A 15,867-nucleotide genomic window follows, 5' to 3' on the forward strand; every position below is an offset into this window, starting at 1 on the left:
AACGTTATTACACAGAACACCTTTTTTTTTTTTTAACTAATAACGTAGTTTATTTTTGGCGTTTTATTTAACAGAAGTCATGATTTTTCGATGTGCACTCCGCTTCGACAGAGGGCGCTATGAAAACTAACCCAACACAACAAATACACATAATGACCAATCACAAGCCGCTTTGTTGCGAGGTCGACAATAGCTTATACGCATTACGCATGTGCGCAGTGGCCAGTGTGATGAAAAGACAAGTAAACAGCTAACATTTGGTACAGATAAGAGGTGAGCTATCTTGTTTTGTGTATGTAGCTCACATTTACTATGTTTTTATTTAATTTTGTGTCTTTCGAGCTTGCCCAATGACTGCTGTTGTTCAGCTGACGGCAACATCACCCCGGATCACCGACTGTGGCTGATCTTGTCAACATCACCATGCTGTTCTCTTGCACAACTGTGTTAGCGAGTTAGCTGCAGAGGAGGGTGGTGATGGTAGTGGTCTGACGACACAACGTTAACAGTTTTTCCACTCTTTTTTTGTAGAAGCAAGTATGGATCCCCAGAAAGATATGGCACCGCCCAAGCAGCAGCCGATGATCTACATATGTGGAGGTAAAGTAGGGGATGCGCTGCCTCAAAGCTTGTATACAACTTTCTCTGTTTGTTCCACTGTGAGATAAACTAACAATAACAACCCCAAGAACTGATTTTTACAGTTTGACGTTAGTTCTTGGCACAGGTAATGTTAGCAAAATCAGAAAGAGATGAATTTACCAAACAAATTTACACGGACCAGTAAATCAATTTAGTTCTAAACATTGTGATTGGTGCTGGTAATTCTTGAGGAGACCTGCCAATGTGTTCGGTACACCCATAAAGAACTAAGTCAGAGAAAGAAGTTTTAGCTTGAGAAAAAGCTGAATCTTTTGGCATACAGATTTCATGAGGAGTCAGAAACCTGTGCTGCTTCATGCTGACTCCAGTTATTTCCATGATTCTTGCTATTCTACTATGGCTTCTCTGCGGCACTGGCAGTGCCTACAGGCACTGTTGCACATGTATACATTTACATTGTAGATATTCAGTTTATACAGTGATACATACCGTTTGTTTGCCCTCTTTTTGCCTTGCGGTTATTGTTGCATGTTGAGTATTTTCAATCGTAATCCAACCTCCAATACAGACGAGTTGTCAGCAGAAATGGAGCTGTCTTTGGATGACTGAATAGTATGTGTCATAGTTCTTATGGAAGCGTGTTTTCTTCCCTTCCTTCCCAGAATGCCACACTGAAAATGAGATCAAGGCTCGCGATCCAATCCGATGCAGGGAGTGCGGCTACAGAATCATGTACAAGAAGAGAACAAAGAGATGTATCCTTTGAAGTGTGTGTGTGTGTGTGTGTGTGTGTGTGTGGGTGTGTGGTGAGAGAGATAGATAAAAGGGGATATTTTCTTCCACATAAATGAAAAAAGCTACTAATGTATCTCTGTATGTATGTGTCTCTGTTTCATCTTCCTTGGACACAGTCAGCCTGACAGCATTCATATTTGGCACGGGGTACCATCAGGGGTCCTGAGCAGACATTGACAGGGCCACATTTTTTAATAAGGTAATTAGCCAGACTCCCACTTCTTTTTTGTGACATCACTGATGATGTCACAGGGGGATTTATGACATCACTGATGATGTCACACATCACTGGGATTTATGACATCACTGATGATGTCACGGTGGGATTTATGACATCACAGTGGGACAATCACAGTGGGACAGAGAGACAGACAGAGAGAGCCCTATCTCCCATTTATATACTGATTATGATACTGAATGTGATGACTATACAGACTAAATGTGATGACTATACATACTGAATGTGATAATAGTACATTTCCTTGACTCTTTGATCTCAGTGGTTGTTTTCGATGCCCGGTGAAGAGGAGGGCAGAAGTTCTGCTTGTTTTTTGTTGTTGTCTGCTGCTACTTTTGTAGTGTATGACGATGTAAATAGGTTCACAACTCCATCAACTCTGACCTACACACCAGGCTTCACCACAGATTTCTGAATTATGGTCAAAAATGTCAATGTTTATGTAGATGCCTCAGTGCTTTTTTTAAATTCTGTTTACCCAAGAGTGATGGATGAAAGTTATGGTTTATTATAAACAAAGATTTTCACTGAACCTCACTGTTATCACTGTTTCTATTTATTTGATCCCACCCTTTATAAATATCAGTAGCATCCAGTGTTGCCAGATGGCAAATGTTGAATTATCGTACCAGAGGGTCAAAATTATCGTTTTTGGAGTGAAATTATCGTACGCCCCCTCCCCAGCGCGGCGTGCCAAAGTCGGGGGGGCTGCGGCTGATCACAGGCTACTTTTTGGACTTGGCATGATCTTTCAACACTGATCTCAGCCTGCGTTGCAACAACAACAAAACACCCTGCACGTATTGGCTGCAAATATGTTGTTTGAAGAGATGATTGTATAAACAGATAGAGTGATAGACGTAGGATTCGTCTAGTGTCACAAAATGATGAAATTATCGTACATTTGGGGGATTTTGGGATTATTGATCGTACATCGAACAGAGGTCGAAATTATCGTACAAATACGATAATTATCGTACGTCTGGCAACGCTGGTAGCATCATACCCAGTGCCCAGCCTATAATAAGAATGCCAAGTAGAGCTGGGTATTGGTTCAAATTTCAAGAATCAATTCGATTCCGATTCACAAGGTTGCGAATCGATTAATTTCGATTTGATTCGATTAATTTCAATATCGATTTGGTTAGTGATACCAAAATGTGTTTTTTGAGCTGTACCCTGAATTACATGACTGTCCAGTTATGTAACACAGGGGGTTCCCAACCTTTTTTGCGCCAAGTAGATACATGGGAAAAAAAAAGTTGCAGACCTGTTGTCAATTTTAATGGTTTTAGTTACACATATATTTACTCACCAGGTGGTGACAAAGGGTAAATAACAGCCTTTTCATCTGTCAATAAAGACACTTTCACAATTATGCACAGTGATTTGATTTCAGCCTATATAATTTCTAAAAGTAGATATTAATGATCAAACATTTCCATTCATGTAGCCTACAGTATTTATGTTTTTGTTTCAACTACAAACATAAATAAACGTCAACTTGAAACTATGTTTCAACTACCACACACAGCATAATATTTTAGCCTGTTTATTAAAAAAAAAAAAAAAAAAAAAAAATCTCGACATATGAATCAATCGAGGATTAAAATAAAAATCGGAGAATCGATTTTTTTAACCCAGCCCTAATGCCAAGTGTCTGTGAGTGTGTGTGAGCAGAATTGTGAATGTATGCTATAACATGTTGGTTTAATCCTTTGAGTTTATGGTCACATGACAACCCCCACCCCGTCCTCTGGGTTTAAGCATGGGGTTGGGGAGTGATGATTGGTTGAGTTTAGGCATGAGCGAGTGGTATAGTGCGGTCTAGAATAGAACAGGAGGAGACAATACATAATGTCAAGTGTAGCCTATACTAGCCTGGGTAAACCCACCATCCACGTGGCCTCTATAGTCTGTGACATCACGTTAGGCTAAGCCTATGTATACAGCACTTCCATAAGTGTTGTTTTATCCTTCCTTTATAGCGTCCTTTGCAACTTGTCAAGATTCAATAGTTTATTGCCATATCAATTAAATATTGATTGGGATTTATCTTGGCATGTGCTCATAACAGACAAACAAAACAACCACAATGACAAACACATCTGGGGGGTATATATATATAATGGGGCGGCACCCTGATCCCCATGTGCCGCCCCCAAATGCTGAGTTATGATAGGCTGATGGCCATGTTAGAGGCGGGACCATCAAGCCATGCGTCCAACACATGGGGGTCCAACATCAACACCTCCCACCCAGCCAATACACTTTTTTTGCCCACCCCTCCTTCCTTCAGGAAAAACGGTACGCAGCATCTAGAGCACCACTCGTCTGCGCACTGACAGCTTGTACCCGCAGCCAGCAGTGCCCCAAATATATGACACAAACAGGCTATTTCTTGATTATAAAGAAAAATGGGCCAATGACATCTGGCTCAAACCAAAACTTAGAGCATATGTTCAAATTAAAAATATGTTCACTCCAGAACCCTATTACTTTACCCCTGGATAGATCCAGAAGATCTTTATGTGCCCAGTTGAGAATGGGTACCCTCCCTTTGGCCATTGAGGTTGGCAGGTTCAATTCTATTGCTGAGGAGGAGAGACTTTGTACTGTATGTGAATTAGGTGTTGTGAAGTCTTCAGTTTGGCCAGGTTTATTGGGAGGGCTTGGAAATTCAGAATGGAGAAGTTGTTCATCTGAATATATAACTGTCTTGTCTTGTTTATGTTTGAGCGTTTTGTAGCTTGTTTGTATTGTTGAACTTGAATGATTTGTGTCTTGTAAGCCCAGACGGGCTGGGCACCTTGAACACATGACAAGACATGACACAGAAATAAAAATCTATCTATCTATCTATCTATCTATCTATCTATCTATCTATCTATCTATCTATCTATCTATCTATCTATCTATCTATCTATCTATCTATCTATCTATCTATCTATCTATCTATCTATATAATGGGGGTATATCTATGTGTGTGTGTGTGTGTGTGTGTGTGTGTGTGTGTGTGTGTGTGTGTGTGTGTGTACTATGTATAACATACACACATACATACACACACAATGAAATATTGATAATCTCCACTTTTCTCTTTGTGTGCTTTCTGCGGTTGTGCTGGATGTTCAGTTTTGCAGTTGGACCTCCAGCCAGCAGGCGGCAGCCGACAGAGAGACAGGGGGCCTAACAGAGCATTGCTCTGCTTCCTAGGGGTAGCGGAAGTGGTCAACTTAGTTGTAGCAGCTGAGGCGGTATTACAACTTGGATAGTCTCGCAGTCAGCCGTAGATGGAAGCATTAAAATTGGGATAGTCTCGCAGTCAGCCGTAGATGGAAGCTTGCTGACGTCGACGGTGGGTCTGACTCAATGGTCTGACTACGTGAGACTATTTGGATGCCAACCGCTGTTAAACCAAACAGAAGAAAAAGTTGTAGCAGCATCAGATTCCGTCTGAGTTCACCATGAAGTAAGTAACGTTCCACATCTCTTGTTTATAGCGTTCCGCTATAAACACAACACTGTATCTGGTTGTTGTGCATACATGTATGTTACATGTCCAATGCTCTGTGATGTCCATATCAAATAAACTTAACCTAACCTATCTGTTGACATAAAACTTCATATTTAATTTCAGCTTATCTGTCTCGTATCAGTTGTGTGCATCTTCAGCTTGTCTCCTCGTCCCTCTTCAGGGCAGGCGCAATGCAAACTCAACTGCTACTGCTAGCAGCTAACTAACATAATGTTGATACTGAGTGAGCCCTTTCACTCCATTGAAAAGCTGTGTGTGTGTTTATAACTTTGAGAGTTATATTCTCTAATAAATTAACAAAAATCTAGCAAAATTGGGGGTAACTTTTGTTATTTTGCATTTATTGATGTGAAGGTTAGGTTACAATATATTAACACATTCACTGCCAGCCTTTTTTTTTTTTTACTGTAGGTAGGTTCTGCCAGAGGTTTTTTTTTGAGGATTCTGGCTCATCTTTCAAGACCCGAGGATTCTTTTCTGCTAAGATTTTGTGAACACACAATATCTCAAAAGAACTAATAGAATGTGTGCTTTCTCTGTCTAAAAGAGTTAGTTTGTAGAGTTAGTAGTTATGTAAGCATTAGCAGTTGAATACAGCATGGTTTCAGCGTCTGGAAATTTATTCAGAGATAAACGGCTTTTTGTGAAATTCGATAGAACAGTCACTTTAACCATTCATTTTTGGCATCAGTAAGACGTCAGACATCTAAACAATAGTTTTGAACAGTAATTTCCTCCATAACAGCAGGAAACCCCCCTCTGCTTCCAACTCCTCCCTCCGTGGGCGTTCTCCTCCGCAGCGTTTGTGTTCTGCTGCTGCTGCTGCTGCTGCGAGTTTGAGCAGCCTCCCTCCCTGGCAGCGAGTGTGGATAGGGCTCACTTGTTTCTTGGGTTTGAGAGCTTTGATGAAGCTTTGTGCGATTCTAGGCTTTATGCTGCGTGTTTCAAAGTGTTTTCCACCCAGTCTATTTTTGGAATCCCCCACCGCCAGCTCCCAGCGCGATAATGCGCGATGAAAGCGTTTTCGCCAATCCATTTTACAGTAGAGAATGGTTTCCTCGCGCGTTACCCTACAGTTTTGGCTCTGCGTTTCCTAGTGTGGAGAGCACTGTCGCCACTTAGTGGGTCCGTGGAATGGGTTGTACACGTTCGCTGACTCCAATATTTTTATAGGAGACGTGGGGAGCGTTGATCCACGTCCCACCGTCAAATTTTTTTTTTTTTTTTTAAGCCGAGATAACTCGTCCTTGGCAGTGAACCGTCGGATTCTGTAAGCCGAGATAACTCGTCAATGGCAGTGAACGTGTTAATCAGTTTATGATGGATTCAATGTTATCCTGTTCAAAACGCGATCATCATCAGTGATGTCATAAATCACTGATGATGTCATACCCACTCGACATGCACTCACTATTCCCCATGTGGTGTTTATCTAGTGAACTAACATGGGGAACGATCAAATGAGTTTCGGACACAACAGATTCCTTTTCTGAAGATCATTGCATCGATGCGCGCCCATAACACATATCACATAAACAAACCGAGCTCTCCAGCAGATTGAAATGTCCTCGGGTACCAGATCAGAAGAGTTCTGAATATACCAGATGCTTCCGCTCATATACCAATTTGTTTTAATCACACCCTTTTGCCCGCGCGGTCAGACAGAACCTATCGTGTCTGGAGTGAGAAAGGGCTTTGTTCAATCAGAGACTTACATAGATGGTAATTTTGCCTCTTTTGATCTTCTGAGGAGGAAATTTGAGTTACCCAACACGCATTGGTTCAGATATCTACAAATCAGAGATTATGTACGTTCTAAGTTTCGAGACTTTGAAGTTCTCCCAGTCCCTGATGCTGAGCTAACATTAGCTGCTAACGTCAGGTGAGGTGCTTTATATTTCTCCTCACAAAAAGCCACATCAAAAAAACGCTGCGTGAATGCAGCAACTAGCTGTCATAATGATCAAGTAGCCTCGTCTTGCTTGGAAGCGTGTTGTGCTGCACAACACACTGTTTTGCACGGACGCTTATTATAAGCATCCGTGCGAAACAGAGTCTAAATATACAGTCTATGGTCTAAATGCCGTGTCTCTCCATCTCTCTGTCCTCGGCACGAGTGAGTCCACTCTATTACGCATGGAGAGAATTACAGCATATTGCATGCCTCGCGCAAACAGCGATTGCGAGACAGGAATCCGATTGGTTTGATTGATGTAACGCACCGGCATTGCCTGGCCACACCTGTGAATAATTCTGGTACTTAAGACCGCCCAAATCCCGTTTGCGCTGGCATTTTTGGGGCGCAGATGATTTGGCACGGCTCTAATTTGCGCCTGCGGCACATGCCGTGAACGTTCCCACATCCCCGCCAAGAATTGCATCCTCACCGTATTTCGGGGCTGTTTTAACTTAGAAAACAGGGAGGTCACATCTACCCAGACAATTATATCACTTTTAAACAGTTACATTTCTGTATAAATCATTACAATATGCTCCCGTGAGGTGGGGATGCGTTCAGCTGCTGCCGGCCGGGAGGCAAAATTCAGCATAACACCTGGACACTGGCGCAAGGCAGACTGCTATTTTCCCTGCCTTAAGGCACGCGCAAACAGGTGTACCAAGATAGGGCCCCTACTCTTCTACTTCAACAATTGTTTTGGAGAAATATAAGCAGCTTCTCTGGCAGAAAATGCATCTTCTTCTGACATCTTGTATTTGTTGTGACATTTCTAGTTACTAAACTAACTAACTAAACCTATTTGTCCTTAACAAGGTGATTGACAATCTTTTTCAGTCCGCTGACCAAAGTGAAGCTGATAAACGAGCTGAACGAGCGCGAGGCCGACCTGGGGGTGAAGGAGACGGTGTCCTGGCACACGGCATACAGCGACAGCGCCTGGGTGTTCGTAGGTCAGATGGCTCGTCACTGTTTTCATATGAAATGTTTTTCCTAGAGATGCGCCATATATTGGCAATTGTATTGGCTACTTGGCTAGTGAGGCTGGCAACTTCACCCCATTAAAACAACAACCGTAAAAGCCCACTTGCAACCGCAAAACACATTCGTGTGGTTGCGGCCCTACCCTCCACTTAGCACTAGCAGTCTACAGGTAATAATAAATTATAATAATCGGTGCGATGTGCAAAATAACAGCAATGTTAATATCGGATATCGGCTAGGAAACCGTTGCTGTTATTGCCGATAACCGAATAAACCGATATTTACTTATTTTTCAAATTGTGTGCATACTGTACATAGTGAAAAACACATGTAAACACTGTGAATTTTAAAAAGTAATGTCTTTCTTTATTTCCAAAATATTTGGAAAAGCCCATAAATCATATATTTACCACATTGTTTCCTCTCTATATGAAAGAATTGGTCAATACCGATGCTGTTATTTTGCTCGTCAAACTGATACTGATATATTAAAAAAACAACGGCCAATACCGATATGATTGCCGATATATTGTCTAGGTTTGGGTTGATTTTTGATAATATTGAATATCATATTTCCCAAATATCGCTAAAATAAAGTATATTAACTATAACACTGTGTCTGTGTCTGCAGGAGGCTTTCCATACGAGCTGACTGAAGGAGACATCATCTGTGTCTTCTCCCAGTAAGAACCTCACTTTGCTTCATGTCCCTGGCAGGGCTTCAACAATGTGTTCTTATCGAGCATGGCTGACCAATTTGACCAAGTTTGGCCCGCCCCCGTTTCTTTTGGCCCACCATGGATTTGACAAAAAAATAAAAATTACTGCATTTCTGAGGATGTGACGGGCACATTTTTTAAGTTAGCATGAAACTAGAAGACGCAAGGAATCAATTGCTACCAACCATCGTCAAACCTAGCATGTATCGGGCTAAATAACACTCCAAAATTAGGCAACATTTTGGCAAGGGAAAAAATTGGCATGGCCATTTTCAAAGGAATCCCTTGACCTCACTCCAAGATATCTGAATGAGAATGGGTTCTATGGGTAGGGCTAGGGCAGGGGTGGGCAATTATTTTTCATGGGGGGCCACATGAGAAACCAAGATTGTTGCCGGGGGCCGAACAAATATTGTCATGCCGTAACCCATGGATGGGTAACTTTGATGATAGAGAGGGCCACAAAAAATGTCCTCGCTACCAGGTTTTGCTGAGGGCCGAACGGCGCCAGCGCGAACAATTTGGTGCATTTGAAGCCAGGTTTAGAGGAATAACTCATTTTAAATTAACAGTTGTGATGTCATTATTCAGTCTTAACCACTAATATTTGATCCTTTTCTCACTCGCTCCTATGTCACCACCTGCTCTCAGGGCTTGAAATTAACTTTTTTGACCACCTGCCAATATGGCTGCTAGATTTTAAAGTTACCAGCCAATTAGACGCGTAAAATGGCATAGCTGTGGCCGAACACAATTTCTGCTCACTCACACAGACAGAGACTTGGCATTCTTATTATATTATAGGGTTATCCATATCATTTCTTATCTTATCTTAGGTACGGAGAGATCGTCAACATCAACCTGGTGCGAGACAAGAAGACGGGCAAGTCCAAAGGCTTCTGCTTCATCTGCTATGAGGACCAGAGGAGCACCGTGCTCGCCGTGGACAACTTCAATGGCATCAAGGTACCGTAGACAGGACCGCGTGCTGCCACTAGAGGGCGACACAGGAGTGGGTTTTCACTCTTGTCCCATCCCACTCCTACAAAATACTCCTGTCCCCAATCCCGGTAGAATGACTCCCGTCCCTTCCCGCTCCCATTTTTTTCACGTCATGTATGCGCTGTCAGGTGTCTGCCTGCAACCAACCAGCCACCAGAGCAGCCAGGGGAAATTACAAAAAGAATAGCGTTTCTTCATATTTGAACTGCATGTGTATATTAGGGATGGGAATTTCATACATTTTCCTTAGCCGTTAGTTGCGCACCTTAATGATCAATTGATCATTTATGTTGTTTCAGAGAAGTGTGTTTGCAGCAGAGGGCCTACGCAATCACTCTGCGTTCTGTGCGTAAATACGCACGAGCTCCATGCCATGTGCACGTGTTTTAAGTGTTTTTTTTTGGGGGGGGGGGGGGGTCACGGCTCAAAAAGGTTGAGAACCACTGCGCTACACTACTGAAGAAGATGTAATTAAACTAGTGCCCCGCTACGTTTTGCGATGTCACTGCCAAACAATAGCCATGGTAACTCAAATAAGTTTGAGTTACGTTACTCCAAGATATAGTATGCTATCGCTACTACACAAGTAAGCTCTGTTATCTCGTTATATTTCTCACTGCAACGAAGTACATTCGGCGGATTTTCAACTTACGCTTATATCAGACCTACCGTATCTCCACACTTGCATGTCTCCACATGAAACTGCACACAACAAGGTTTGTGGATTATCTTGAATAACCAGGTCATGATTTCTGGAAAGAGACATTGCTGTTGATTGAGTTTTTCAAATGTATGTTTTTGTCACTTTGACCCACCACAAGCCGAGTGCCATCCAGTTCCATTGTATTTGAGAGAAGGCAGAAATCTCTAGGGCTGATATCTCCAAAACTCAGGCAACTAACACAAAATGATCTAGGTGGATAAATAGCACCACAGGTGAGAGGGAAAATATGTATTTTGGATTTTAGGGTGAGCTGTCCCTTTTTAAGGTGATCATTTGGGGTCTTCTCATACATGAGAACAATGGATTTTTTTTTAAATACGGCAATTTGTTTTTCTTCTTCTTTTTACTTACAAACTGGCAAAAATCGGCCAACCAGATACAGCAGCGCTACTTGGTGCATGTCTGTCTGTCTATGGAGAGATGGCAGCGTCTCTGTCTGTCTATGTGAGACCGCTGTGTTTGAAGCAGCTGGAGGCCTAACTTACTGTATGGATTTTTAAAGTCAATAACATTCAGTAAATAGAGAAGCTGTCTTATTCATTACTTTATATGTAATGTATTCATGTAATAAATGTCCAAATGTCAATATGGTAATTTGCATGAGAAAAAAAAAAAATTATAATGATGATCCGCTTATAGTGATCCAATTGACCATCCCATCACTATAAGTCCACTGTATATAAGTGCCATGTATTATTATTATTATTATTATAATTATTATCCTGAATCCATTCATGTCTCCTCCTGTGTGCCAGATCAAAGGGCGGACCATCCGTGTGGACCATGTGAAGAACTACCGCCCTCCTAAAGACTCGGAGGACATGGATGATGTCACCAAGCAGCTGAGGGAGGAGGGCTGTGCCCCCCGCCCCCCCTCTGAGGCGGAGGAGGAGGAGGAGGAGCAGTACCTCATCCCCATCAACAAGAACAAGAAAGGTCAGGAGCCGCAGAGTTTTTCTGTTGAGAATAAACAGAGCAGCACTATTCTTACGAGCATCACTTGGTCCATTTCAGGAGCTTGCTGCTGAAAAGTTTAGTGTTGCGCATCCAAGTCTTTCATAAAAAGTAGGCTAGTAGCCTAGGTTATTACCTCGCAGGCTCGCAAGCATTGTGGACTTCCGTGGGCACTGGGCAATATAGGCTACTCTCTCTCTCTTTAAATCGATGTTTCTCATCTCCTCCCGATCAGAAATGTCGGCTTTTCTTTTTGCATGCCAGAGATGGATTAGTACGATTATATCGCCTGTTTCTAGTGCTTTCTAGCACACAAACAGGCAACATGCGTCGCAAACTGCGGTAAAAACCCTGATTGAGACGCATATTCCGAATGCGCTGTATACATGATCAAAGAATCCTCCGAAAACCCGAATAATACTGGAATAACCCAGATGTCTTAATCGGAAAATGCTAAATTCGGAAAAAGGGCAAATTCGGAAAATGCAACTGGAATATGCTGTTTACATGACCCTTATCAAATTCAGAATATTGTCATTTTGCGAATAATAGTGGAATATTGTGTGCATGTAAACGTAGTCACTAACGACAGCATGATGCTTCCTTGTGTTGCAGACAAGAAAGAGAAGAAGAAGAAGAAGAAGGAGAAGAAGAAGGCCATGAAGGAGGAGAGGGGGCGGCGGTCCTCCTCTCCCTCTCCTCCAATCAGAGTCAAGCAGGAGAAGGAAGATGCTGGCTATGACCGTTACAACCAGAAAGGGGCAGAGCCAAGCCAGAGAGGGGCAGAGCCAAACCAGGGAGGGGCGGGGCCAACCCAGACTTCCCAGGACAGAGAGCGAGCGAGGGAAGAGGAGAGGAGAAGAGAGATGGACAGAGACAGGGAGAGAAAGACAGACAGAGAGAGGGACAGGGAGAGAGAGAAACCCTGGCAGAAAGAGAGAGAGACAGACCGAGAGAGAGACAGGGAGAGGGAGAAACCATGGCAGAAAGAGAGAGAGCGGGAATATGACAGAAGAGAGAGAGACAGAAGCAGGGAGAGAGACAGAGACGGGGAGAGGAGTAAATATAGGGAGAGCGACAGAACCCGAGAGAGGGACAGCGACAGGAGGAGGGAGAGAGAGACGGACAGGTCCAGTAAGCACTAGGGGTGGGGGGGGGGAATCGATACCGCCTGTAGCAAACTGTGACCGTTAATATAATTAACATTGTGACTGTTAATGTAATTAACGTTTGGAAATGTAAATATGTTTCAAAGTGTATAGGTCGTTTTACATCAGTGGTGCCCAACCAGTCGATTGCAGTCTACTGGTCGACCGCGGACTCACCCCAGGTCGATCGCGTCAAAAATCGATTATAATTTTTTTTTTTTATTATTATTATTTTTTATAATCAAATAAAATATAATGGAAGTACCGGTAGATGCAGTTGTTTATTTTAATTATGGATCATAATACATACAATGCAATTCCAAATGCACTTTTATTTTAAAAGTAGCCACACAGTGAGAAAAAAGAATCAAATAAATCATGTATTGGGGAAAAAAAGTGATGCATCGATTTAAGATGCATCAAGATACATCGATAATCGTAATCGAATTGAATCATAGCCCTCTGAATCGTAATCGAATCGTGAGGCCAGTGAATATTCACAGCCCTAATGTCAAGTGGTTGTGGGACAACGAGAAAGTGTTGTGAGGTTAGTTACTGCAGGGTGGAAACGATGTGTGTGCGTTTGCGATGTTGAAACTGGACTGGTAGATCTCGGGAGGCTGGCTACTTGAAAAGTAGATCTTCGGTCAAAAAAGGTTTGGCACCCCTGTTTTACATGAACAGATTCTTATGGGTTGAGGTGACGTCTCATTATAGACACTGCGTTAGCTGGCTCAGCCTGGCTGGGGGCGTGGTCAGGGTGGGGTAAATCCCCCGTTCTATCCAATGAGCAAAGTTAGAATTTAGCTGCTAGCCCAGCACAGGCAGACACGATCAGGGATTTAACCCCCGCAGTAAACGCACATCTGAACAGATGTCTTGTGTTCTGCTCTAGAATCCCCAATCCTGTAGTGTAGAGCCGCAGCACCATCCTTTTGTGAGTCAGCCCATTGAGATATATGGGCGGTTTTACCCCACTCGCGCGCCAGCTGTATAACATGCCAGCCGTATAACGTTTTGTGGGTGTTCCCACACAATGCCGACGGTCTCTATGCTAACGAGCTACTGCTCTGATTTGCTGGCATTCTGGAAGGCCTGCCCTCTTAGCACTGATTGGTCGATTTCAAACAGTCCAGTGTCTACATAGAAACTGGAGAAAAATCTGACTGGCTCGTACAAGGGATGCGTGTTTTATAGTTGGTGACTTTAGGGAAACGGCATAGTAACAGTAATCGGTTTTTTTACTGTGATTACCGTACTTCACACCTCCAAGAACCAAAATCACCAGAAATACTAAAAGAATGGCCTAATCCTGGGATCCCCCTCCTTAACAATCTGATCATATGTGGTTAGTGCCGTGTTGGTATCTGAACATTTGAAACCAGCCAAATCTGCACAAAACACATTTACTGGGAAGAGATGCCGAAGTGAATTGTTTGGATTTGTTGATTAAATGACTTTTGTAGTAAATCAAACTGTCTTGACCTGGTGGTGTATAAATATGTTTTATCATTCAACTGTGTCACATGGTAAAATAAACGACATACCGTAATAACCATGAAACAGACTAGTATTTTTACACCTCCGTCTCAGCTGCACCTTGTGAACCTGCTCAACAGGAATTCAACCTTTAGTCATTTTCATGTTTTTCTCTTTTCAAATGTATATTATTGCTCTTGTTTCTGCTCTCTTATACTGTTTCATACTCATGTGTTGCTTTTGCTCATATTTATGTCCCGTGGAACCCCCTGGCCTAAGAATTTCACACAACTATACTTGTGCAACCGGAGTGACAATAAAGGTCTTGAATTTTCCATGTCAACATAAAGCTTTATGAACACACAAGCCCTGTTCGAAATCACAGAAATGGTGGACTATATAGTGTGTTCACCATTTTGTACTAGTGTTTGAATTCTCAACTGTTAATTTGATTCCCTATATAGTCTACTATAAAATGCCCACAACACACTGCAATTTCTAGTGAACAGCGAATGTAACCCTACATTTTCTCCCATCTACCACAATGCAATGTGGTCATGTTTACCAAGAGTGAGGTAGTGTCCAAAACTAATTGGATCATTCCCCATATTCCGGACACGGCTATAGTTAACGTCTTGTTAATAACCTGCATGCTAACAGCGTTTCCTCTCACAGGTTATTACATGATTATTGTATGCTTATATGACCTCTGACCTCTCAAGCTTGCTATGTTCCTATTGGCTGTCTGTAATATTGATCTTTACTTATCAGAGGTTCCCAAACTAGGGACATCATACCCACATTGTGGAGCGGTTTCTGCTGAAAACATGATTCCCTGCCTATGGAAGATTTCCTATGTAAGGGAGTGGACTTTTCCTGCACAGAATCAAACTCTTCACTCACACAGCTTCTTTCTATTAATCTGCTTAGTTTTGTCATTTAGATTAAAATACTAATTAACCCTATAACAATATTACTATTAATAATTAATGAATCCATTGTTGAAAAAGTGAGAGGTCTGTCTCAGGGTCTCCATGCCTGACAGATCTCTCGGTTTCTTCCTTGTTCTCGTCCTCTCAGCTTTGTAAAGTAAAGGGCCCTGCTGCGGGTACGAGCTGTCAGTGCGCAGCCGCAGACGAGTGGTTCTGCTCTAGATGCTGCGTACCATTTTTCCTGAAGGAAGGAGGGGTGGCGGGCAAAAAAGTGTATTGGCTGGGTGGGATTAGTGTCCTCTCTGGGTGGGATGTGCTTGGAGCGTGATTTCTAACCCCCCATGTGTTGGACGCATGGCTTGATGGTCCCGCCTCTAACATGGCCATCAGCCTATCATAACTCAGCATTTGGGGGCGGCACCTGGGGATCGCCAATCTGATTGGCCTACACAGGCCAGCTGGCCGTGTCATGTGGGTAGTCTGGTCTGGGCACCTTCCACCCCGCTTTTTGTCATGGGGGCGTAAACCCCGGACCCAGAATTAACACCGGATGGCAATGCGCCTAACAACGTCTTTGTTGCCGTTAGCTTGACGCGGTGATGTTACCTAAACTAGAGTCTGATCAAAACAAAGCTAGCGTTACATAAAACAAAACGTTTATGCAATATGGCATCTCCGCCACCACCGCCTGACACACCGGTCAAAACGGTGAAAGAGGATTCTGATACTTGGGTCAAATTGTCAAGTTAACGTGAAAGTTGACGAGCTAGAAACGCTGCCATCCGGTCTAGGGC

The 15,867-nt window shown here is 42.8% G+C and overlaps 2 protein-coding genes across 2 annotated transcripts; both read left to right on the forward strand.

The window, feature by feature from the left end:
- Positions 1 to 177: 177 nt before the first annotated feature.
- Positions 178 to 2,221, forward strand: LOC310784707 (DNA-directed RNA polymerases I, II, and III subunit RPABC4). The gene is made up of 4 exons (XM_083645735.1): positions 178 to 273; positions 532 to 600; positions 1,266 to 1,358; positions 1,899 to 2,221. The coding sequence occupies exons 2-4, from the start codon at positions 540 to 542 to the stop codon at positions 1,919 to 1,921; spliced, it is 177 nt and encodes a 58-aa protein (XP_083501861.1). The 5' UTR covers positions 178 to 273; positions 532 to 539; the 3' UTR covers positions 1,922 to 2,221.
- Positions 2,222 to 4,899: 2,678 nt separating this feature from the next.
- LOC310784784 (uncharacterized protein) lies at positions 4,900 to 14,196 on the forward strand. The gene is made up of 6 exons (XM_083645831.1): positions 4,900 to 5,108; positions 7,969 to 8,084; positions 8,747 to 8,798; positions 9,671 to 9,800; positions 11,316 to 11,496; positions 12,130 to 14,196. Exons 1-6 carry the CDS (start codon positions 5,104 to 5,106, stop codon positions 12,657 to 12,659), a joined length of 1,014 nt encoding a protein of 337 aa, XP_083501957.1. The 5' UTR covers positions 4,900 to 5,103; the 3' UTR covers positions 12,660 to 14,196.
- The last annotated feature ends 1,671 nt before the right edge of the window (positions 14,197 to 15,867 follow it).

Source organism: Poromitra crassiceps, assembly GCF_964638095.1.
Source record: "Poromitra crassiceps genome assembly, chromosome: 11".
Classification (NCBI taxonomy): Eukaryota; Metazoa; Chordata; class Actinopteri; order Beryciformes; family Melamphaidae; genus Poromitra; species Poromitra crassiceps.